This window comes from Phyllostomus discolor, chromosome 4 (assembly GCF_004126475.2).
Source record: "Phyllostomus discolor isolate MPI-MPIP mPhyDis1 chromosome 4, mPhyDis1.pri.v3, whole genome shotgun sequence".
Lineage (NCBI taxonomy): Eukaryota > Metazoa > Chordata > Mammalia > Chiroptera > Phyllostomidae > Phyllostomus > Phyllostomus discolor.
Genome location: NC_040906.2, coordinates 174,106,149 through 174,129,861, shown reverse-complemented (window position 1 = coordinate 174,129,861; position 23,713 = coordinate 174,106,149). Strand labels below are relative to the sequence as shown.

The window sequence follows — 23,713 nt, the reverse complement described above, 5'->3', positions numbered from 1 at the left end:
AGGTGGAGGAGAAAAAGTGTTCTAGGGAGGACTTATGATGTCACACAGGAATTCTGAAGTTATGATTGGTTAGCATAGTCTTATCACACCCAAACATTTTAGAATGTCGTTTATCTTACTTTAGGTGTAGAAAGGTCATTAACACTTTGTGCCTCATTTTATGTTTTTAATTTTAAAAAGTATGTGATAAATGAAAAAAAGTTTGGGATAGTAGAAAGCTCTTTTTAAAGACGCATGTATCTTTGGGCTTAGAAATGACTATATACTGATAGTGATAATGTTGAAGAACTAAAGTAGTTATAGTAATAGGAGTTTTAATAGTAAGAATAATAATACTGGCTTTAGCCAAACAGCAGTTATTGAATTGCTGTTGCTGCTATTGCTGTAATCCTGCAACTTCATAACGCTAACTTCTAACAAGATAATAATTAAACATTTTCACAGAAACAAATTTTACAGCTTTTTCTGTTTTATTTTGCTTTGTTTCCTATGTGTGAAATATCCAGGCTAATAACTGACTTTGGTTTAAAAGATTAGCTTTTCTTATGTTTAAAGTAATAACTAATAACTGTGTTTAATACTTTTGTGTTTTCTTCAATTAGGGCTTTAACAGTATTTTTATTTTCTGGGAGAGCTATGTGTTAATATTTAATATTTTCATTCTTACAGCAGAGTGAACTCAAGACTGCTTTCTTATGGGTAACTAAAATGTGTTGGAGCAGCTGCTCTGTGTCCTTAAATGGAGATGATTTTGGCTTCTTCCAAAGAAAGATAAAATCATTCTCTAGAGCAAAAGTCTCATTATGTAAAGAATCAACTAAAACTAACAGGAAAATAGTATTTCCGCAGAGATCTTCTATGAACATTGCTAAGGGAAAATTTACAACTTGCAAATAAAACCCAGTATTTAAAAGTATTGTCTGAATAATGTCTGACATTTGCTCAGTACTCTACAAGCATTTTTTTCTTTCAATCCTTTCATAGTAAGAATCTGTTTTCATCTCCATTGCCAGTGATGTCTGAAATATAAAACCTAGGTTTGAAATACAAGCATAAAGTGATTTACATTTATGTGTCAAAGATGATGTATCTGTTGAGAGACTGAGTATTCAGATCTGGATGTTTAGTTATAATTCAATGACAGATTGGCATGTTTGGAAGGAAAAATCACAATTTGAATGTAGACTTCATAGAGTAGCATGCATCAACTAAGAAATTTTGATAGTAATAGATAAGTTACTGAAAAGTTTTATTTTTAGAAAGTCTGCTTTTTAAATTTGCCTACACATTTATTTGAAAATGAAGTTTAGGGAATGGATCACTGTAGTATAAGCACCTCCAGTTCTAAGAAAGAGAATTCGTAATACTAGTAATATTTAGTTGGATAAACCTAAAAACTGCTATGGCCTGAATAAAATATGCCATAGATATTTCACATGTTGCTGTACTCTCTTTAAAGGCATACACAGGTGTGCGCACACAAGCTCACACACATCTTAGAAGGATGCTAATTGTGTGTGTGTCAGAATTGGTAAATGGAGATAAAATGTACTTTCCAGATTTGTACAAGGGTGGGAAATTTCTGTGTTTACGCTTTTTTTTTTTTTTTTGGGTTAGCTGTGGCTCCTTATTAGTAGCAGTAGTAGTTTAAATGGAATTCTGGAGAGGATTACATTTTAGTTTTAGCCAGAATCAGCCTAAACAGAAAGTATTTTAGTAAATAGGAGCATTTGGTGAGCTACAGTATAATCAGTATAGTATTCCTCAAAAACTCCACAGCTAGGGGCTGGAAATTGTTTTTAGAGGTGCTTTGTCAGAATATTCATTTGGAGTCAAACTGTATAATTAGAATCCATTTTTGGTCACATGACCATAGGCAACTTCTCTAAGCTGCCTTGTCTGTAGAATTGGTTTGTTGTGAGGGTTTAATGAGGTGAATTGTGTGTAGTGACTGTTAAGAGACCGTGTAACACAGTGTCTATTTACTGTCAGTACTTTTTTCTTTTAGAAGAAGATTCTTAACCTGTAGTCCATGGTAGAGTTCAGTGGTCTTTAAACTTGGATAGGAAAGATTACATCTTTATTTTTACTAAACTCTGAATGAGATTAATACTTATTCAGTCTGACCATAAATCACAAACTGCAGAAGTGTCAGCAGTACATTTGATGTCACTGTAGCAATCTCAGATAATTTCATATGTTATAGTTTTTGCAGAGAGCTTGAAATACTGTTTATATTCATCACTATTTTGAAATTACCATAATTTGATCTGCTTGTAGATATTGTAATTTAATGTATTAAAGAAGCACAGGTATTAAAAATTTGTTTTTTAAAAGCAACTATTTCAGTGTAATTTTCTTTCTAGTCCTGTGCATCTTATTTTTAGAACAGTTCTAAATTTATAGAATTATTGCAAATATAGTGCAAGAGGGTCTCTGAGTACCCCACACACCATTCCCCCATTGTTAACATCCTCTGTTTGTGTGGTACATTTGTCACAAGAGTTGCACCAAAATAGACTATTTTAGTAAACACCCAAACTTCATTCAGATCCCCTCACTTTTCTGGAGTATCCTTTGTTCTTTTCCAGGATTTTATCTAGGATACCAGATTGCATTCAGTAGTCATGTCTCCATTGGTCCCATTGGTTGTGACAATTTCTCAAGACTTTTCTTTTGATGACCCCGAACAGTTTGAAGAGTGCTGCTGAGATATTTTATAGAATGTTCCCAAACTTGTATTTGTCTGATACAGGATACTTTCCTCCTGTTTAGACTGGTTAAAGTGTTTTTTGAGATAAAGGCCAAAGCAATAAGTGCCGTATTCATTACATACCAGTGTACATGGTATCAGCGTGACTTATCACTGTCACTGTTAAACCTTCATCACCTGGCTGCCATGTAATGTCTGTTGGGTTTCTCCATGGTAAAGTTCCTTCCCCCACCCCTTCCTTCCAGTGCTCTCCAGAAGATAGTCACTATGCACAGCCCACACTTAACACATCACTACCTTTAGAGTGGAATGTCTAAAAATTATTTGGAATTCTATGTATTTTATGTATTCATAAACATCCTGAGAACAGATCAGTAGGCCTTAGCAGTCTGCCACAAAAGTCCATGGCAGGAAAAGTTAAGAATTCCTTTGTTAGAGGATGTTTCTGTAGTTGTAAGGGGCAGCCCTTTTTGGAAAGAGAAGGACTGAGTTCTCAAACAGGCTAAAATCTGGACCTCTTACTTTGCTTTTTTAGGCCCTGTCTTTCTAGCTTCATCTCTTATCACATTCCTTTGCATTCTGGGCTCTGGCCCCGTACAGCTGCCAGTGACGCTCTGAATAGGCTATTGTTCTATTTTAAGCCTCCCTACTTTTTTGTAGGAATGTCCTTACCAACCTTTCTGCTCAACAAAGTGTTGTTTTGGTTTGTTTCTGCTGTGCAGCTCTCCCTGCCTTCTGTCAAATAATTTTGCGTGCACCTCTACTATCTGTCTCCTTTTATTGCATTTTAAGTGCATGTACCTAGAATAGACTGCAAGCGCCCTGGGAGCTCATCCAATAACTCATATTTATGCTGCAATTTATTCCTTATAGTACTATTACCTAGTATAGAACCTAGCTCTTAGTAATTCTTTTTTTTTTTAAAGATTTTGTTTATTTATTTATTTGTTTTTAGAGAGAGGGGAAGGTTGACTCATAGTACTTCTTAAATACTGACTGAATGAATGATTGCATGGGAGAACCAGAAAAGGTTACAGGGTTGGTAGTGAATGATCCTGCAGAAATAAGTGTTAGGGACAGTTATAAAATCCTTCCCAATTTTAAGCTAACTGTAGTAGAGGAAGAGGATGGGGGATTGGGGTAAGAGTAGAATAACTGAGAAAATAACTTTTTTTCTTGTCATTTAAAAATGTTTAAATATATTTGGAGGGTGAGAGGGAAAGAATGACAAAAAAAGTGTGAAGGCAAGCCAAACCATAAGCCCACATGCCTAAACTAATTAATATTTTGGGCATTTTAATATGACTATGTATTAAAATTATAATATAAATTTTAATGAGATTGTTGTTTTTAGCATGAATGTGTCATAATTTATCAAATTAGTCTCTTATTAGATAGTAGGTGATTTATAATTTTTGCCATTATAAGTCATATCAAATAACACCGATGAACATCTGTATAAATAAATTTTTATCTCCTTTTGTCTTTTTTTAGTCTGTTGGTTGAGTAAAGTTGTTACAAATAAATGTTAGTTTATTCAAAGATGATCAAGCTCTTAAATGAATTTGATTTGCATTTGAATTCCAGTTTAATAATTTCGAAAGTTTTGGTAGTAAGTGACAGTATTTCCTTTTATATCGATAAACTTCTTCGAGAAAATTATCTAGGAATACAGTTTTTCTTGGTGAGGATTAGACTGAAATTGGCAAACATGCAGAGGGTTGTGACTGTGTCACCCTAGCAACTAAAGGAGTCACCCTTTTTGGTTTAGATCATGTGGCCTTTGAACTGTGCTCCTGCACGAAGGATGGGAGAGATATCTTTAGCTTAATTTAGGTCTGAGCTTTTATGTAAAGACTTTGATTATAACATTTAAGTCCTTGATTGCCTGAGGTGAGACCCTCTAAAACATAATAGCTTTTGCCTTTCAGTTATACACTGGCCCTCTTTAAGTTTATATAAAATGAATGCAACTGATCCTTTATATTTTCAGTATAGATGCGTGCTTGAGAAGGTTACGTAAAATGAGTTTTGATATGTGGAATTCATGTTTACCTTATCAAGCAAGAGATGTAAATTGTCTTAGTGGAAAAGATTAATAAGCTTAATTTCCGAATGTATAGACATTGTAACTTTTTATCAGCAATTTAATGTACCGAGAGTTGTACACTGTTTTTGAGATACCTCAGTGAATCTGCACTGTATCTTTAACCCATCTCCAAATTAAATCTTACAAAGCATAGCAAAAGGATTTGAACATATCTGCAGTTTTCATTTGCCTTTCAGTTGGTCAGAGGTGGGTGGTAAGTGGGTTCCAAGACCAGCCCTAGCATTAGGATGAAGAATGTTCTGGCATAGTTGTTTATTAGGCTTCTCTGTTGATACACTCATTCTTGTAGGTTTATTGCTTAGTTGGGGCCATGGGTATCTGAAGAGTTCATTTTTGATTCCAACATTAATATGTTGATGTTTAAATATCTAACTTGAAAAAAAATCTAATAATTCAGTATTTGGATAATTATGAATCTGTGTAACCAGAAAGTGCTGGAGACTTCACACCTCCAAAATGGGGCCTAGTTTGGCCACCAATGACTGTCTTTCAAATTCATCTCTAAAATGCAAGCTAAAATTAGATTAGTTATGTAGATTACTCAGATTTGCTGGGTCTGGAAGAAATGAGCTAGATCTTAAAGCCGGGATGTCAAACTCATTTTCACCGGGGCCACAGCACCCTCGCAGTTGCCTTCAAAGGGCCAAATGTAATTTTAGGACTGTATAAATGTAACTACTTCACAGTTAAGCGAGAGTTTGGTGCTGCCACTGGGTAGAAACCAGGTGCTGGGCTGGATAAAACAAGGTGGAGGGCTGGATTTGGCCCGCGGGCCTTGTGTTTGCCTCTTCCACCTTAAAGGCTGGAAAACAAATTTTATTCATATGTAAGTTTGTAGACTGTTCTATAATCTTTAAAGTATATACATAGTTTTACTATATATATATCATGCTCTGAAAAATAATAATGGAGATTTTAAGTAATGATGATTCAGAAGATGGTAGCCTTTTGTACGTAGTTAACTTTTAGGCTGCTGAGTATTTAGCAAAGATTGTCAGGTTCCATGTTGAGTACCAGGGACTACAAAAGAGTATGGCCTGGCTTACCATGATACAGACTGGACTGGGAAAAGGACCACTGTCATGGTTACTGTCACAATACTCTAATTCTGATACCGCTTGTGCTCTTGGAAATATTTTTTAATTTTTTTGAAGGCTGAAAAATATACTTGAGGGATTGTAGTTAGTCGTCTTCTTCTTGTTAATTGTATGCTGTGGGTCGGGTGATAAACTCGGCTCCCAGGAGTTAAAAAAATACCCAACATTTCTGGTCCTTAAACATTTTAGAAAAATTTGTGAAGGGATGTTAAATTGAGCAGTAATCCGCTTGCTCCTATTTTATGTTCTCACTCCATAGAGGGCTGTCTAAACTCCTCAACAATTTTACCATAAGAAGCTTTTGCATAGTTGACTCTTGAAACATTTTTTAAGCCCTATTTTAAATATGTAGAAGAAGAAAACATTTAATGGCTCATAACTACACTGTCGGGAGAGGGGAAAAAAAGTGGTATACTTTCTTGGTGAGCAAAGTCAGATCATCCCAACTGACATGAGGTGCTGTAAAAGCCTACTCCCCTCTCCCCATAAGATATCATCATGAATAGTTCCTCTTGTATCGTTTTAGAGAAACCCTTCCATACATTTTTAAATAATGTGGACAGTTTTTTAGTCCTAAAACATACTTATTTTATATTTTTCTTTTATGTCTTGATAGTTAAATTTGATGAAAGGCTTGACAAAACATTTTGGCAATCTGCTTTTAAAAATAAAAAAAAATATGTTAGCAGTTATACTACAGCTTTGTTTTAGTAAAATCTGGCTCTCTAGTCTGGTACATTTGTTATCCATAACCTTGGGCAAGATCCCAAATAGACCCACATTACAAACTTCTCTTTATTTCCATTTCATACAGTATCCCTTTTATGAATTTTCAATTATACCCTTAATTCTTTCCCGTCTATTTGCCAATAAAAGCCATCAGGTTTACTAATTAAAATTAACAAATTAAGTTTATTAAATTCTATGGTTAATATATTTTACTTTTAGTTTTTAAGAGGTAAAGTTTACAGTCTTTTTATAAGTAAAATTGATAATTAAATTTGAAGACTTAAGCTTCTTTTTTTCCTTAATTTCTAATTGATTTGATTTTCAATCGTGGATAATGCCATTTTTGCCTTGTGCATTGTGACAGTGGTAAGACTGTATTCCATGCAGGGGTCATTCCTTTATTGACATTAAAAAACACACAACGATGCTAACACAGATTAGACATGAACCACATTGATTTTTGAGACGGAAAATGTTCCTCCAAAAAAAGTTAAATTAATAGTAATTAGTTGCTTAGCATGGTAGAAAGCAGTAGTACCTTTAGGGTTCTTTTTACTTTCATGCACATGTGTGTTAAAGACATAAAAATTAGTATATATTCCTTTCATCAGTTTCTTTTTATCATTTGTTTCTAGAGTCTTTTACCATCAAGGTAACTTGATATATTTGTATTGTTATTTCAGTGGAGCATATTGAGATGGTGAGGATAGCTTTATAGTTAGTAATAAAGACCGAAGGATGCAATGATGCCATTAAAAATATAAAATACATTTCAAGAGTCAAGATATACACTTGGGCTTTAAATAGGTCACTCTGAGGACCAGGTTGCTGATAGAATTTTTTTAATAAGATTTTTGTCTTTATTTTGTTAGAGAAAATATGTAGTAATATATTTCATAAATAATTACATGGACTTAGTTAATATATAGATTTTATTAAATGTATAATTAGAAATAATAGTATATAAGTAATGTAGTATGTAAGATAGATTTTATTTATGCACAGTTCTATTAGTAATCATATAATCCATGTCTTTTCCTTCTCTTGGTGAATAAAAGCTCTTTAAATTCTATATAATTTGTAGTTTATTTTTATCTTAATTATTTAGCTTTATGAATTTATTTTTGGGTGAGGCATTATGATTCGTTTACCAAAAAGTTCTTCTAGAGTATCTCTTCAGATAGACTATTCCAGGAAACAGAGGAAGATTTGCTATGTTATTTGACACGCTGTGAGTGATGAGCTAAGGAACAAAGGCAAATGAAAGGGAGATAACAAACTTGAAGAATTGCAGAGGTTGTATTCCAGTTAAGTGTGGTAGCACTAGACTGTCTAAATTTAACAGTATGTCCAGGACAAAGCCAAGGAATTTTGAGCTATTTTCAGCTGCAAATAGTAAGCTTATTTTAGAAGCATGTTTGACCATTAAGTGACATATTTTGGCAACTTTCCATATCATCTGGGTCTCATCTTGGTAGCATGTATTTGGGATTGCTGTAGGTGCCCACTCTTTACAATAAAAGGTGATTGTATGTTATGGGTCCATAAATCTGGATGGTTCTGGTCTCCATGCAGGGAGTTAGGATTCTTCTTGCACTGGTAAACTACTGTTTTCTTCTCTAAACCCCCATTGTCAAACTGTGTCTTAGGTACTTTTAGATAAAACATCTAAATGAGGAATTTTCTTCCATCCCTGGGTTTGGTAACTACCAAATAAGTACGAACATTGTATACTTACAAAAAGTGTCCTAGTCCCACCTGTACAGATTTTGAAATGTTCGTTACTTGAGTGATACCCTTTCACTACCATACTTTAAATTAGCTCACACAGTTACATGCCTTTGTAATTATCTTGTAGATTTCATAAAGCTATGTTGTTATTGAAAAGCTATAAATATAAATTACTTATTTATAAGTTTAAGCTGTCATGTTCTCCTTTATTATTTATATTGGCTATAGTCAAGTAGAAAAATGATCAACTACTTGAAATTCTAACTAAAAGAGACAACAACAGTAATTTTCTGTTTTATTGATATGTGAATTTTGAAATTGTTTTTTCTAGAAATATTCAAATATCTCTTGAGTGTCTTATTCAACTTCTAACAAAACAATATCTGTGTTTTCTGGAGTGTTGTCAAAATGTATATTTTACTACCACTATATAACTGCCACAAAATGGTATGCTTCTACCGACCAGTTATGATTTTATTGAACAGAAATTTCTAATTGTTTTCTCACTACTTGGGATAAAAATGTTTTACTAATGGGTCATAGGGTAGAGAGTATCTGAATATAAACTACTTTTCTCTTTTTCATATTATCAAACAAGATTGTTCTCTCTTTTAATAGAAGCCTTCTTTGTTTTCCTCGAATATTAACAAGTCTTAAAAATCAGTTGAAGGTTATTATAGGGGAGAAAAAATAAAGAACAGACAAATTTATTAACATGTATATCTCATGTACATGTGGAAGGTACCCAGGGAAAAAGCAGGGACTCAGACATGGCTTTAGAATTCAGTATGGGAAAAGGGGAATGTGGGCCTCTAAGGGGAGAATAAATGACATTTAGAAAAGAGGAAAGGCCCCTTAGGATAGGAGATATGATAGCCTGTGAGAGAGTTTGACTGGGTGTGGTGTCTGCTTCTAGCCTCCTCCTCTGTGATAAGAGTCAGTCCTCCCTTATTGATGAAACTCCCAGGGAGTGCATCATTTATGACAATTGAGTTCCTTTTGGAGGATCTTCAGGCAGATGAATGAAGTTCAGAAAAGTCTCTACCTGCATTTTCTGTTTTGTTTTTCAGTGCTTACAGCACAAAATGCTGTCAGAGCAGTGTATTTTGGAGTGGCATATCCTGGACTTCCATAATCGTATTTTGGCATGCCATATTCTGTTACCCTTCATTATCAACTATGTTCTAGCATTCTTGGTGTGCAGTATTTACTTATCCAGTTTCAGTTATTTGCAGACACAGGATAGCACCAGAGTGATAGAGATTCAAAGTTATAGCCAGGACGGTCATCGTATCATCTACAGCAGGGGTGTCAAACTCATTTTCATTGGGGGCCACAGCAGACTTACGGTTGCCTTAAAAGTGCCAAATGTAATTTTAGGGCCGTATACATGTAACTACTCCTTAACAGTTAAGCAAGAGCTTGGTGCTGTCACCAGGTAGAAACCAGGTGCTGGGCGGGATAAAACAAGGTGGAGAGCGGGATTCGGCCCACGGGCCTTGTGTTTGCCACCTGTGATCTATAGTGTACCTTTGAATACTTAAGTATTCTCTCCTGGCAGACAAGGCCTTCATTTCCCCTCAGTCCTATTTTAAAGTAGAGAGAAAAATAAAGTGTAGATATCCTTGTGGTTATCATATATTTTGTTTTTTGTCGAGAGTCTATCTTATTAGTCTTAAGTATAATAATGACTCCATTCTATTTAGTAATACATATATCCTTGTAACCACGACTCAGGTCAAGACATAAAAAGTTACCAGGATACAGCAGATGTAGCTTATGCCTCTTCTGTGTCAGTATAACAACACCCCACAGCCCACCCATTTCTACTGTTGACCTTAAATCATCATTGAGTATGTATGGTTCTGAGTCTGGATTCTTTTGCTTAACATATGCCTCTAAATCTCAACCATGTTGTTGAATATAAAAATTCTATTTTTTTGCTGTGCAGTATTGTTTTATACATATACCACAATTAATTACCCATTCCTTTGTTTATACATATTTGGGTTCTTTCAAGTTTATTATGACAAGTTCTTTTTGTTTCTAGTGTTGTTAAATGGGATGTATATAAATATTTACCTATAATTTAGCTTGTTTTTACCTTGTAGAAAAAACAATTTTACTGAAATATTACTTACAAACAAAGTATACTTTTAAATAGGATTATTGAGGTATAACTTACCTCAATAAAACTTAGTCTTTAAAAAGTAGTGTGTTTTGACAGTTGCGTAAAGACACATTTACCGCAATAGTCATGTTGCACATCATTTGCATCACCTCTGAAAGTTGCCTTTTTCCATTAGGTCATCAACGCTTATCTCAGCCCTAGCAACCACTGATCTGATTACTGTCTCTTTAGTTTTGCTCTTTCCAGATGTGGCAGAAATAGAATCAGACAGTATGTACCCTTTTGAATGTGGCTTCTTTCACTTAGCCTAATGCTTCTGAGATTCATCCAGGTTGTTGCGTGTATCGGTTGTTTTTATTGCTGAGTAGTATTGCATTTTATGGAGATAGCACAGTCTATTAATTTATCTGTCAGTGGACATAGGGATTGTTTCTAGGTTGGGCCAATTGTAAGTAAACATTGGCCTGCAGGCCTTTGTAGACATTTGTTTTCACTTCTTATTAAATACCAATTTCAAGTCCCCATTTAATTACTTCTGCCCAACCCCCTTTTCTTTTCTTTCTTTCTTCTTTTTCTTTTTTTTTGATATTTAGTTGACCAGGTGAAATAAGTCAGATAGAGGACAAATACTATTTGATGTCACTTATATGTAAAATCTAAAAAAAGCTAAAGTCATAGAAATCAATCAGACACTGAATTGGTGGTTACCAGAAGCTAGGTGGGGGAGAAATACAGAGGTTTTAGCCAAAGGGTACAAGCATTCACTTATAAGGTGAATAAGTTCTGGGAATATAATGTACAGAAAGGTGATTATAGTTAATAACACTGTAATATATACTTGAAATTTGCTAAGACAGTAGATCTTAATTGTTCTTATCACAAAAAAATAAATGGTAATTATGTTACATGATGGAGGTATTAGCTAATGCTATTTGGTAATCATTTTGTATTCTGTAAGTGTATCAAATCATGTGTACCCTAAATTTACATAATGTTATGTGTTAATTATACTTCTGTAAAGGTGTTGGAAAAAAGGGGCAATGAGGGGAATTCGTGTGATGGACGTGTTTTATATCTTCACTGTATTCACGTCGTACCCTGATTGTGATATCACCATTGGGGAACCTGGGTGACGTTCAGATGAGAACTCACTGCATCATCTATTAACAACTGCACATAAACCTATAATCACATCAAAATACAAAGTTTAATTAAAAAATAAGAAAATCCACTGTGTAGGGTTATTTGTGGATCTTTATTCTGTTCCATTAGCCTATCTTTATGTCAGTACCATACTTTTGTGGATACTATTGCTTTATAATAAGTCTTGAAATAAATTAGTGTAAGTTCTTTACATTTCCATAGAAATTTTAGAATGTAGTTGTCAACTTCTAAAAACATTTGGTTGGATTTTAATTGGGACTGTGTTTAATCTATAAATCAGTGTAGGAACAATTGACATCTTCATACTGAGTCTATCAGTACTTTGTTTTAAAAAAGATTTCCTATAATTTGTTCATGGTATTTTAGTTTTCAGTGTCCAGTGATAAAAAGCTAACAAATTGGTTAAATTTTTATCCCTAAATATTTTCTCTTTTGGGGATGTAAATGATGTTAAAAAATTTTCCCCATTGCTTTCCCCTGCCCGGTCGCCTCCCTACTCCCACAGTCAATCTCCCCGCATTGTCTGTGCCCCAGAGTCAGTCCTCTGTTCAAGTTTTGTGACTTGCCCCTTCCCCCTCCTTCCCCCATTATGCCCCTTCCTCCTGCCTTCTGGTCCCTGTCAGTTGTTCATTATTTCCAAATCTCTGGTTCTGTTTTGCTCATTTGTTTGTTTTGTTGATTAGGTTCCACTTATAGGTGAAATCATGGTATTTGCCTGATTTATTTCACTTAACATAATGTTCTCCAGTTCCATTCATGCTGTGGTGAAGAATAGGAGTTTCTTCTTTCTTTCTGCTGCATAGTAGTCCATGTGTAAATGTACCACGTGTTAATGTTCCAAAGCTAAGATAGTGCTATCTAGAAGTGTGAAGTGTGCCTCAGTGTGTACTCAAAGTTCCTGTTGTGTCACTCTCAGAGTAAAAAGGCAGCCCCCCCCCCCCCGGCCCCCGCTCCCAATTGCTTTTGGGTATAATGCTTAGAACCAAATAGGTAATTGGTACTAGCAAGATTTTGTATGTTTTTTCAGCCTACCAAATGTATAATTAAGAGGAGACTTTTCCTGTTTTATAAAATAATGGGGGGAAAACTTTAACATTTGCTGAAACATTAAATTGGCAGTGTTTAAAGAGTAATCTCTGTGAGGTTTTAACTTGGAAATGTGAGGAAGAACCAACTTGAACATAATCTAATTCCTTTCTCACCATTCAATTCTTTTCCTTTTGTTAGAACTTATAAAAGATAAGTAGTTCCAGGGCAGATAATGTTTTTTTTTTTTTTTTTCCTGTGTGTAGTACAGAGTAATCCTGTGCTATTTCTGTGAGACTCTCTTTTAGCCTTGTCAAGACTGGAGCCTGAACAACACTGTGAATTATAATTGAATTGAATTTTCATCAGTTGTCCCTTTTCTATATGACTGTAATAGTGTAACATTGTTTGTATTGTAAGCAAAATCATAAGGGCATAGTGGCTGCCTTGCTACCTGAGACTTTGCAATATGATTTTAAAAAATCTTGTTTTAGGTATTTCAGATTGTATTCCATAACTTCATTTAAGATAGCATACATAATGTCCTCATTATAAAAGCCATAGAAGGTAAAATGTCTTCATAATTATCATTTTTAGTGATAGGCAGATATCAATAGACATTTAAAATTACTTTTAAGTTCTCCTGCAGCATTTGGTTGTTTTTAAGTTTCATGTTTTTTTTTTTAACTGCTTTTATGAATTATGGTTGAAGTTTAGTAAGGAAGATTATCGCGCTGCTGATTGGGTAATTCCAAGGAAAGAATTTTTTTTAATTCCTCTTTGCCCAATTTCATAGCTCAATTTTTATTTTGTTTTCTAAAGGGTTTAGATCAAGGGGCTCAAATCAGAAGAATAAATTCTCATACTTTGTTTTGCACATATTTATTGAAGTATCTGGCAAGTCCGTCCTTAGTGATCCATCCTTCCAGTGGTTCAAGTGCTATAAACCAAGGACTATTATCATTTGCTTTTCTTTTGCAGATATATTTTTTCCTACTGTTTTCTCCCTTTTTCTTGGTGCCATAACAAGAAAAGGCTTTTCTTTAAGAAGTTACTAGCTTGGAAATTTTTTTTAGTAGATTTCTTAGGGAGAGTAGAATAGTTAATGTCTTTTTAAGATCAGTGTCTGTTGCTTAGGTGCTGGTCTTATTGAAATAGTCTCAAGATGTGTAGGGCAAAACATAGCTTCAGATATTATGGTACAGGTCATTCCTGAAATGGAGGAGCCTTTTTAGATCTTTGGAAGAAGAAACCGTAGATCCTTAAGCCACCTTACAAGTTTTGTATTAGGTGTGACAACAATATACAAAACCAATACCTGTCAACTCAGCATATAAATAAAATATGTATTTACTTTTAGTCTTCAAATTAATGATATATTTAGGATTATAGCACAATTGTTTGTTTTACCAAGTCATTCTGGTAACTTTGAGATTTTATGTTGAGTTTTGGAATTATTGATATGATCTTTTGTTTTGCTAGCTTCGGTTGTTTTAATTCCTGTTTGAGTAAAAGTTTGACAAAAAAATTTCATGAAGTGATTTACCCATGAAATTGATAATCATTAAGTAACATGGAGTTGCAATAAGTAAAGACTTAATATTAACAATGTTATTTATGGTGCTGAATCTTCTCTTAGCAATTAGTTTCAATTTTTTTCAGCCCTTGTGATAGGAAATTCGCGATACCTTCTTAGTTAATTAGGCACTATAGCAGAAGCAGTGTCCCAAAGTGGTGTTTTTGTTGGGTTGCCTGGGTTTGAATCCCAGCTCTCCCAGCTGAATATATGCTGGTAGTGGTGTAGAGATGGGAGAATTTTGGGGGGCTGACTAATGCAGGGATCCACCAAACAGAAAGGATGCCACTTATGGATAGAACAGGATCCTGAGAGGGCCCTTTTTTGTGTGCCAAAAACTGGAGGCAACTCTGTTTTTTGTATGATGGAGAGACTTGATGTGTGTCCTGGGTAATGGAGAGGACATTCAGGGGGTTGGAGCTATAGCTAGTTACCAATTACAGAGAAAGTAATTCAGTACTGTAACAACTAACATATTTGCATTGGTATATACTGGCCGAAGATAGCCTGGATTGTATGTTAGGCAAGGGAAAGAATGAAATTCAGGATAGAGTATCTGACTAACCTGCCCCTATAACAACTGTGTGTCAGTTACACTCCAGATACCTGCCCATCTCTTAGTTTTGTGCTTCGTTATCACCTAGTTTCTTTCCTCCTTAGTCTACTCATTTTGTCCTTTCTCCTGCCTGAAACATTTTGTCCTAGTATTATTATTTGACAATCCTGTTAATTTAAAGTGTTAATCTATGGCTAGTTGATGTCACACAATTAGTGATTTATTCAGAACTAGGTCTTGTCCAGTAGCATCTTTGGAAAAACAAAGGATAAAAATATCACTGCATGTTTGAATTCTTTTAAAGTTGCTTTGTGGTGTTTATATATAGCATCGTTTAACTTGTCAAGGAATTTATGTTCCTACTTGATTTACCAATGTATTAGTTTCCTGGAGTTACCATAACAAAAAACACAAACCAGGTAACTTAAACAACAGGAATTTATTGTCTCACAGTTCTGGAGCTTTGAGGTCCAAAATCATGGTGTCAGCAGAGTTGGTTCCAGGTCAAGATTCTGGTGCTTTTCTGGCAGTCTTTTGTTTTCCTTGGTTTTACATGCATCACTCCAGTCTCTGCCTTCACCTTCGTGTGATGAAATGTCTCTTGCCTGCGTCTGTGTCCGTGTTCTGAGTTTCCCTTTTCATGGTGCATTAGTCATATGGGATTAGGGCCCACCCTAATTGGCTTCGTGTTAAATTGACTGTATCTACAAAGACCCTATTTCCAGATAAGTTCACATTCTGAAATACTGGGGTTAGGACTTCAGTATATCTTTTGAGGGGACACAGTTCAACCTGTTAACACTAGTATTACATTTTTGTTTCAGTGATAGAAGTTTGAAGATAGCTGTTTATTGTTGATTTTTATTAAATATATCAAAAAAATTTTTAAGTTCTCAGAGTATTTTTTCCAAGTGATACCATTTACACTAGAGACTAATAGTCATCTGGCTTATCTGCTTACTAGCATATTTTTATGTATATATTTACTATTTTATGCAAACATCTTAGCTCTTGAAATTTTAATGTAATTAAATGATATTGTGATGAATGACAATTCAAAATCTGAATGCTACAGATACTGTTTTTATTTCCTTTTGGAAACCCTTTTGGTAATGTTTGTCTAGTCTAGCCATTGTACATTCTTTTATTGTACTCCTTTCAGAAATGATTAAACTCTTAATTAAATTTGTATATTTATGTTGTAACTTCCTTGAGTTTTTCAAGTTATGTTGTATTCACAAGTGTGATTTCATATAGTCTTAAAAAATGAAAGGCAGAGTTCTCTTTTTAAAATGAAAATCATTGGGAAAATATTAGATGGTATATAAATATTTCCTTTAGACACTATCAGAATACTAAGAGTTAAGCATGTTTGTGCAGGTTTTGACTGGATCATCTCGTCAGAGTTACTCACCTTCTGGCTATCAGGATTTCACAAAGTGGGAATCAGTGCTGAAAATAAAAGAAGGACTACTAAGGCAGAAAGAAATTGTAATTGATCGGTGAGTGTATATGTTTTTCAAATTACTGAATACTTCAGGTGTACAGAAATATAGATTTTAAAACATACTTTTGTATCCACCATGTAGAGTTTAAAAAATAGAACCTTACAAATGCATTGATTTCTCGTGTCTGTCCTTCTCCAGCCCTGGTCCCTTTCAGAACCGATGACACGATTGGTTCTTACGACACTGGTTGGTGGGTCTGTCTGTCCTCTGCCTCCTCCCGTTTACATTGGAGTAATTCATTATTCGGAGACTTCTTTTCATCTTCTTACAATTAGGAAGTATCAAATTGGAAAGCTACTTTAAAGTAATTTTTAAGTAATCTATGTTAGATATGAAAGCATAGAAGCCATGAAAATCATGAATGTTTGAAATCAAATGATTTACAGATAAGAATTTTGTATATTTGTGGACACATTCCAGAAATTTTGCATGGTTTGAGTACCAAAGCTCTGAAAAAAAATTGTGCTATACTTAACAGTTTTATGATTATTTTGAACAATAAGCCTAATATTACTTAATTATACTATCTGTGATGCATATTGATTCTTTGTCATTTATGCCTACTTTTTATTTATTAAAATTTATTTTTCAGTTATAGTTGACATACAATATTATATTAGACTCAGGCATACAACATAGTGATTAGACATTTATATATTTTTCAAAGTGATCACTCCCATCAGCCTGGTACCCATTGGGTACCATACATAGTTATTACAGTATCATTGACTCTGTTCTCTGTACTGCACATTTTAAAAGCAGATCAAAATTCAGACTTTTATTAATAGGATATACTCTTCAAACAATCAGAATCAGTTGACTTATCATTTTTTTGAACACCATTATAATTACTATTTTGAGGGGTATGAGTTAATAGGGTGTCTTAGTCCATTTGGGCTGCTATAACAAAATATCATAGACTAGGTAGCTTATAAAGAACAGAATTTTATTTCTCTCAGTTATGGAGGCTGGGAAGTCCAAAATTAAGTCACTGGCAGATTCAGTGTCTGGTGAGGCCAACTTCCTGGCTCATTGATGGCCATCTTCTCCCTGTGACCTTACATCGTGAAAAGGGCCACCGAGCTCTTTGGGGCCTCTTTTATAAGCATAACAATTGCATTCTTGAAGCTTCTGCCCTTATGACCTAATTGCCTCTCAAAGGCCCCCCTCCTTATACCATCACATTGGGCGTTAGGATTTAATATGTGAATTTTGGGGGGAGACACCAATATTTATTTTATGGCAGTAGGAAATTCAGAATCATTGTCATAACTGTTAAAATATATCCTTCAGTTCTATATATTCTAAGACTTCAAGGAAATAATCCAAGGTCATTCAAGTTGCTGTTTCGTATTATAATACTTTTAAGATTGGTAATACTTTTTTATTATGTGACTTCAATTTATGTTTTTCAGGCAGAAGCAACAAATTACCCACCTACACGAGCGAATAAGGGATAATGAATTACGGGCACAACATGCCATTTTAGGACACTATGTAAATAGTGGGGATTCTTATATGTCTAATTTGCAGGTAAGATTATAGCGGATTTTATCATTGTTGTATTAATAAAGGATGTGTTGATTTTATACTTAGCTTCTAAGATGAGGGCATTTTTTGAATTATTAACCTTATCACATGGTTTATATTTATATATGTGTAAAAGATATCCAGGTATTGTCTTCCATCTGTCCAAACCCCCTGTATACACAGGAACTACTGTTACCAATTTCTAGTGTGTCCTTCTATAGTCCATTGTATATCACTAGCAGATATAAATATATTTTATCCCCACATTTGTACATATTTTATAAATGCATAAATATATTTGATCATAGCTACATTTTATAAATGTATAAAACTATTTTAAATAGATATAAAATGTATTTATGTTATAAAGTACATTTTATAAATGTATTTTAACAGAAAGTATCAAAATACATACATTATTTGGCATCTTGCTTTTTTCCCTTTATCTTATATTAAAAAAAAGTAATTATTTCCATATCATTACATACACAGCATCTTTTTTTTCCCCCCCTTTCACAACTGCTTGATTTCTCATTTTATGGAGATAGAAGTAATTTATTCAACCTGTTCCTGCTCATCAAAATTTGTATAGTTTCTAGTTTGGGGATATTATAACTAGTGTTATGGAGAATAATCATTTATAAACAAAGTCAGTGAGTGGAGGAGTTATCTCCATGTGGTTTTTTTTTTCATTTTTTGTGTTAAAATACATATAAAACTTACCACCTTTCATTTTAACCATTTTAAATGTATAGTTCAGTGGTGTTAAATACATTTATTATTCTGTGCACCATCATCTGTCTCTTGAGCACTTTTCATCTTATAAAAACTGAAACTGTACCCGTTAAGGAGTAGCTTCTTATTCGTCCCCCCAATCCCTGACAATCACTGTCTCCTTTCTGCTTCTAAGTATCTCATGGTTAGTGGAATCATACAGTATTTGTGTTTTTGTTTTTGTGGCTGGCTTATTTCACTTAGCATAATGTCCTCACAGTTCATTCATATTTAAGCATGTATCAGAATTTTCTTTAAGGCTGAGTAATATTCTACTCTATGTATACCACATTTTGCTTATCCATTCATGACAATGGATACTTGGTTTGCCTCCATATTTTAGCTACAGTAAATAATGTTGCCATGAACATATTTGTTTCCAGTTCTTTTGAGTGTGTAGCCAGATGAGAATAATTGATAGATCATATGGTAATTCTATTTTTAATTTTTTGAGGAAGTGCCATAATGTTTTCCACAGTGCCTATATCATTGTACAGTGCCTGTATCAGTGTACAAAAGTTCATTTTCTTCACATTGTTGCCAACACTTGTTATTTTCTACTTTTTTGATAATAGCCATCCTAACAGAAGCAAGGTAATACCTGATTGTGCTTTTGATTTTCATTTCCCTAATGATAGTGATATTGAGTATCTTTTCATGTGCTTATCAGTCAATTTTATATAGGCATACCTTGGAGATACTGCAAGTTTAGTTTCAGACCACTGCAATAAAATGAATACTGCAATCAAGCCAGTTACATGATGATTTTTTGGTTTCCCAGTTAATATAAAAGTTATATTTACAACCATACTGTAGTCTGTTAAGTGTGCAATATCGTTATGTCTATAAAAACAGTGCACATACCTTAATTAAAAAATTATTGCTAAAAAATGCTAAACGTCCATGCAAGGTTGCCACAAACCTTCATTTGTAAAAAATGCAGTAGCTGCCAAGTTCATTACTCAGAAGCACAGTAAAATGAGGTATGCCTGTGTCATCTTTGGAAAAATGTCTATTCAAGACCTCTGCCCATTTTTAAAATTTTTTTTGTTGTTAAGTTTTAGAAGTTCTCTATGTATTCTGGATATTAATTCTTTATCAGATGTGATTTGCAAATTTTTTCCCATTCTGAGTTGCCTTTTTACGTTGTTGATAGTGTATTTTCATGTACAAAATATTTTAATTTTTATAAAGTCTAATTTGTCTACTTTTTTTTTGCCTGTGCCTTTGGTGTCATAGTCAAGAAATTATTGCTAAATCTAGTGTCATGAAGTTTTGCCATGTTTTCTTCAAGAGTTTTACAGTTTTAGGCCTCACAATTATATCTTTGACATGTTGCGCGTGGGTCACCGGCCAGCAGTGACCACAGAACACTGTGGATGGCTCGCCAAAAAACACGCGAGAAACAAAACACAAACATGCACAGAGACAAGACTAGTTTCTGTGGGGAAGTAGGGACAGAATGGCCACCCCCCCCCTAGTGGGGAGGGCCCTGATTTACCGTCCACACTTGCTTTTATTGGGCTCATTTTGCATAATAATTCAGGTAAAGTACAGTACTTATCAGGGGGAAGTAAGGAACTATAGAAAACAAGGAACTCTGCCAGTCTATTTTGAGTCAGGGTCAAAGAGCTGTAAGACTTTGAGGAACATAACTTCCTCCTTGGACCCCTCTCATTCAACTGAGAGCATTCTAAACAAAGAAGGTTTCACAGTAATTTACATGTTCTTTCTTAGGCCTGATCACCCAGGGAATCCGCCCTTTCAGCACAGAGCTGCACCACCCTGTCATTGTTGCAGGCTTAGCACGGGAACTAAGGCAAAAAGGAGATTTTCTCCCAGACGATGAGAACTCAGGCTATGTCAAAGCCAAGGAGCGAGGGTCCATCACCCCCTTCTGCTGCAGCCCCCCAAGTCCTTCTTTTGGGGGGCCTCCCAAAGTGATCGTGCCTGGCTTAGGTCATTCCCCCCGTGGGGAATCTTACCCGTCTTTGGCTAACCGACCAAGCTTTTTGGGGTTCAGCAGCAGAAGCAGTATTCCTGCCAGGTAGACAAGCTCCTGTCTCCTTGCTGGCTTGCGGTTCCAAGGGCATTCCCTTAGCCTTAGCCTAGGCGGGGGTTTCAGCTTCTGATACCAGTCAGGGCGGTTCCCAACATTGACACACTTTGAGTTAATTTTTATATATTATGTTAGATAAGTGTCCAACTCCGTTATTTCGCATGTGGATAATCCAGTTTTCTCAGAACCATTTGTTGAAAAGACTGTCTCTTTCCCATTGACTGGTCTGGGCACCTTGTATAAAATCATTTGACCATCTGTGTGAGGGTTTATTTCTGATAGCAGTATTTTAATAGAACCATTTAGTTTCCCCTGTAATTCTATTATTCTGAATAAAGATTTTGCTTGAATTATACCATTATTAATATATTACCAAATGCATGTAAAATTTAAAGTGTATCATCCAAAAGCTGAAGAAAATGTTCTTTGACACAGCATCAGGCCAGTAGAGGGCTCTCCAAGCCAGTCAGCAATGACAGAAATACCTGAAGGAAGTGGAAAAGGCTTAGACTGTTACAAATATTAGAAAGATTCTAAAGTATGTTAAGAATTAAAATATTGTTGAGAAATTTGATTTTAAAATATTTGGGCAGTTAATAAAAGGGAATACCTAAAGTATTAAATGGGTATGATAAATATATAAGATAAACTTTTTTTTTAAATTTATTTATTTTTAGAGAGGGGGAAGGAAAGGAGAAAGAGAGGGAGAGAAACACCAATGTGTGGTTGCCTCTTGCATGCCCCCTACTGGGGATCTAGCCTACAACCCAGGCATGTGCCCTGACTGGGAATCGAACCAATGACCCGTTGCTTCACAGGCCCATGCTTAATCCACTGAGCTACACCAGCCAGGACAAGATAAACTTTTTTATTTTTATTTTTGTTGTTGTTCAAGTACAGTTGTCACCATTTCCCCCCTCCCTCACTGCAGCCATCCCTGCCCCCTTTGGCTTTGTCCATGTGTCCTTTAAAGATAAACTTTTTTTAATGAGATGTAGAGAGCTCATTAAATGGCAGTGGTTAAAAGAAACAACAAATGTGATGATAGAGCATTTCTTTAGCAAAGTAATTTTTAACTTGGATCTATGAGCAGCATTAGTTTTAATGCACAACATTTTGTGAATGCACATTTTCAGGTTCATAGCTTGTTCATTGTAAGAGTCTCATGCTTTCTGACTAAGCTAGCCGGGCATGCCCTTAGTTTGTTCATATTAATTCCATACACATTAAACAAAGAAAATAATACCTTTAATATTCTATGTGTCCTCGGTTAAATAAAGAAAATTTTGAAATAACATTCTTTTATGAATTTATAGATGAAAAAACATGTTCTTGAGAAGTAACTTCTGTTTGTTTTTTAAAAACTTTGAATAGCCTTTATAGTCATGATGACCTGAGACAGGGACCTTACCAACTCTCATAGGTAGAAAATGAGTACTAGGTCTTTATCCTAAAATTCAAGCCTCCCAGATTGTTTTAGGGATAGAATTGATAGAACCAAAGAGTGATTTGTACTTCTAATGCCTTATACCAAAATTTCAACCTGTGGTTAACGTGACTTCATGGGGGAAAAAACACAAAAATGTGAAGGACTCTTTTCTTTTGTTAAAGATTGAAGAAAAAAGAGCTCCTTTCTTTCCATGTACATGCATGTGAACCTTGGAAAGGCCAACTGAATAGTATTTATTACGCTTGATCAATGCATCATTCCTCATTTTCATTTTATCCTATCTCTTTTCATTTGTGTAATTTTTTCTGTATCTTTTTTCTCCAGCTGCTTTTTATGCTACCAGGTCCTTGTGCTAATAAGCATTTTATAAATGAGTACCACCTTTACAAAGGAGCGCATCCAACTAAACATCAACATTTAATGTGTTAAATGCTGGGGCCCCAAGAGTGAAGAACGGTTTTCTGTCTTCATGGATCTTGAAGCCCACAGAGGGTGATAGTATATAGACATATTTATTCATTTCTTCAAAGATTATTTATAGTTACCATGGATAAGGCACTTTTTAGGTGCTAGTAATAAAAATGTGAATAAACTTGGTCTTTCCTTCAAAGAGTGTACAATCTAATGAGAAACACACATAAACAACAGACAGTTGTAGTATTTTGGAGGCACCCCAACAAAGGGATGTATATGAAATGTTGCAGGAATCCCTACTAAGAACATACAAACCAGTCTTCTAAAAGTCGGGTCAGGCTTCCTGTAGGAAGGAGTATGTAACCTGAGAGCTCGATGAACTAAAAGAATTTAGGCAGGTGAAGGAGAGGGAGGAATAGTGTTGGAAACATAGTATACTGCATGTGAGGAGGCCCGAAGGCAAGCAGAGGAGATAATGCATTTAGAAAAATACAGATTATTCTGTACGAATGGAGTGCAAATTAAGAAGGATAAGAAATGTGGCTGAAGACATAAGCAGGGATCATTTTTTTCAAGGGCCTGACAAGGAAAGGTTCCGTCTGTCCAGCATTTAGGGACCACTTCAGCTAATGCCTGTTGTACTAGCCTAATTATTATGCTTTCACTCATTGCAGAGTATCCTAGCTTGGGTTCTCCAGTGGCATAATAGAGACTGGACTTAAAATGGAAGGGATCAGAGGCAGGCAGAGGCTATCTCAGTAGTCTCAAAGTTAAATGACATCTGAATTTTAAAACAATGTTGGTCAGAATGACAGAAACATCTGTGCAACATGGGCTGGCTTTAGTGACTTCAGTGTGATGAGAGAGAATGATTGCCTCATCTCAGATGGGGAACCTTGATTGGTTTATATTGTCAGTGAACAAGGTAGAGACTACTACATCAGGAATAGGTTTAGAGCGGAAAAATTAGTTGAGCTTATATATTGTAAATTTGGGACTGAGATTAATGAGGCCGATATGCATGGGTACAGGTCTGAGGGAGAGATTAGAGATTAAGAAGATGTCAGTCTCCCTGAGTGGCTGTCGTAGCCTTGGCCGTGATCAGTTGTCACAGGGAATGAAGAAAATGGGATCCAGAAATAGAG

At 34.9% G+C, this 23,713-nt stretch overlaps 1 protein-coding gene across 2 annotated transcripts in view; it reads left to right on the top strand.

Moving 5' to 3' along the window:
• Positions 1–23,713, top strand: part of CEP85L (centrosomal protein 85 like) — a 132,475-nt gene that overhangs the window by 64,816 nt on the left and 43,946 nt on the right. For both annotated transcript variants that reach the window (XM_028509322.2, XM_036024621.1), the window contains exons 4-5: positions 16,214–16,335; positions 17,757–17,874. In XM_028509322.2, coding sequence (XP_028365123.1) covers positions 16,214–16,335; positions 17,757–17,874 — 240 coding nt within the window. The remainder of the gene's footprint in view (positions 1–16,213; positions 16,336–17,756; positions 17,875–23,713) is intronic.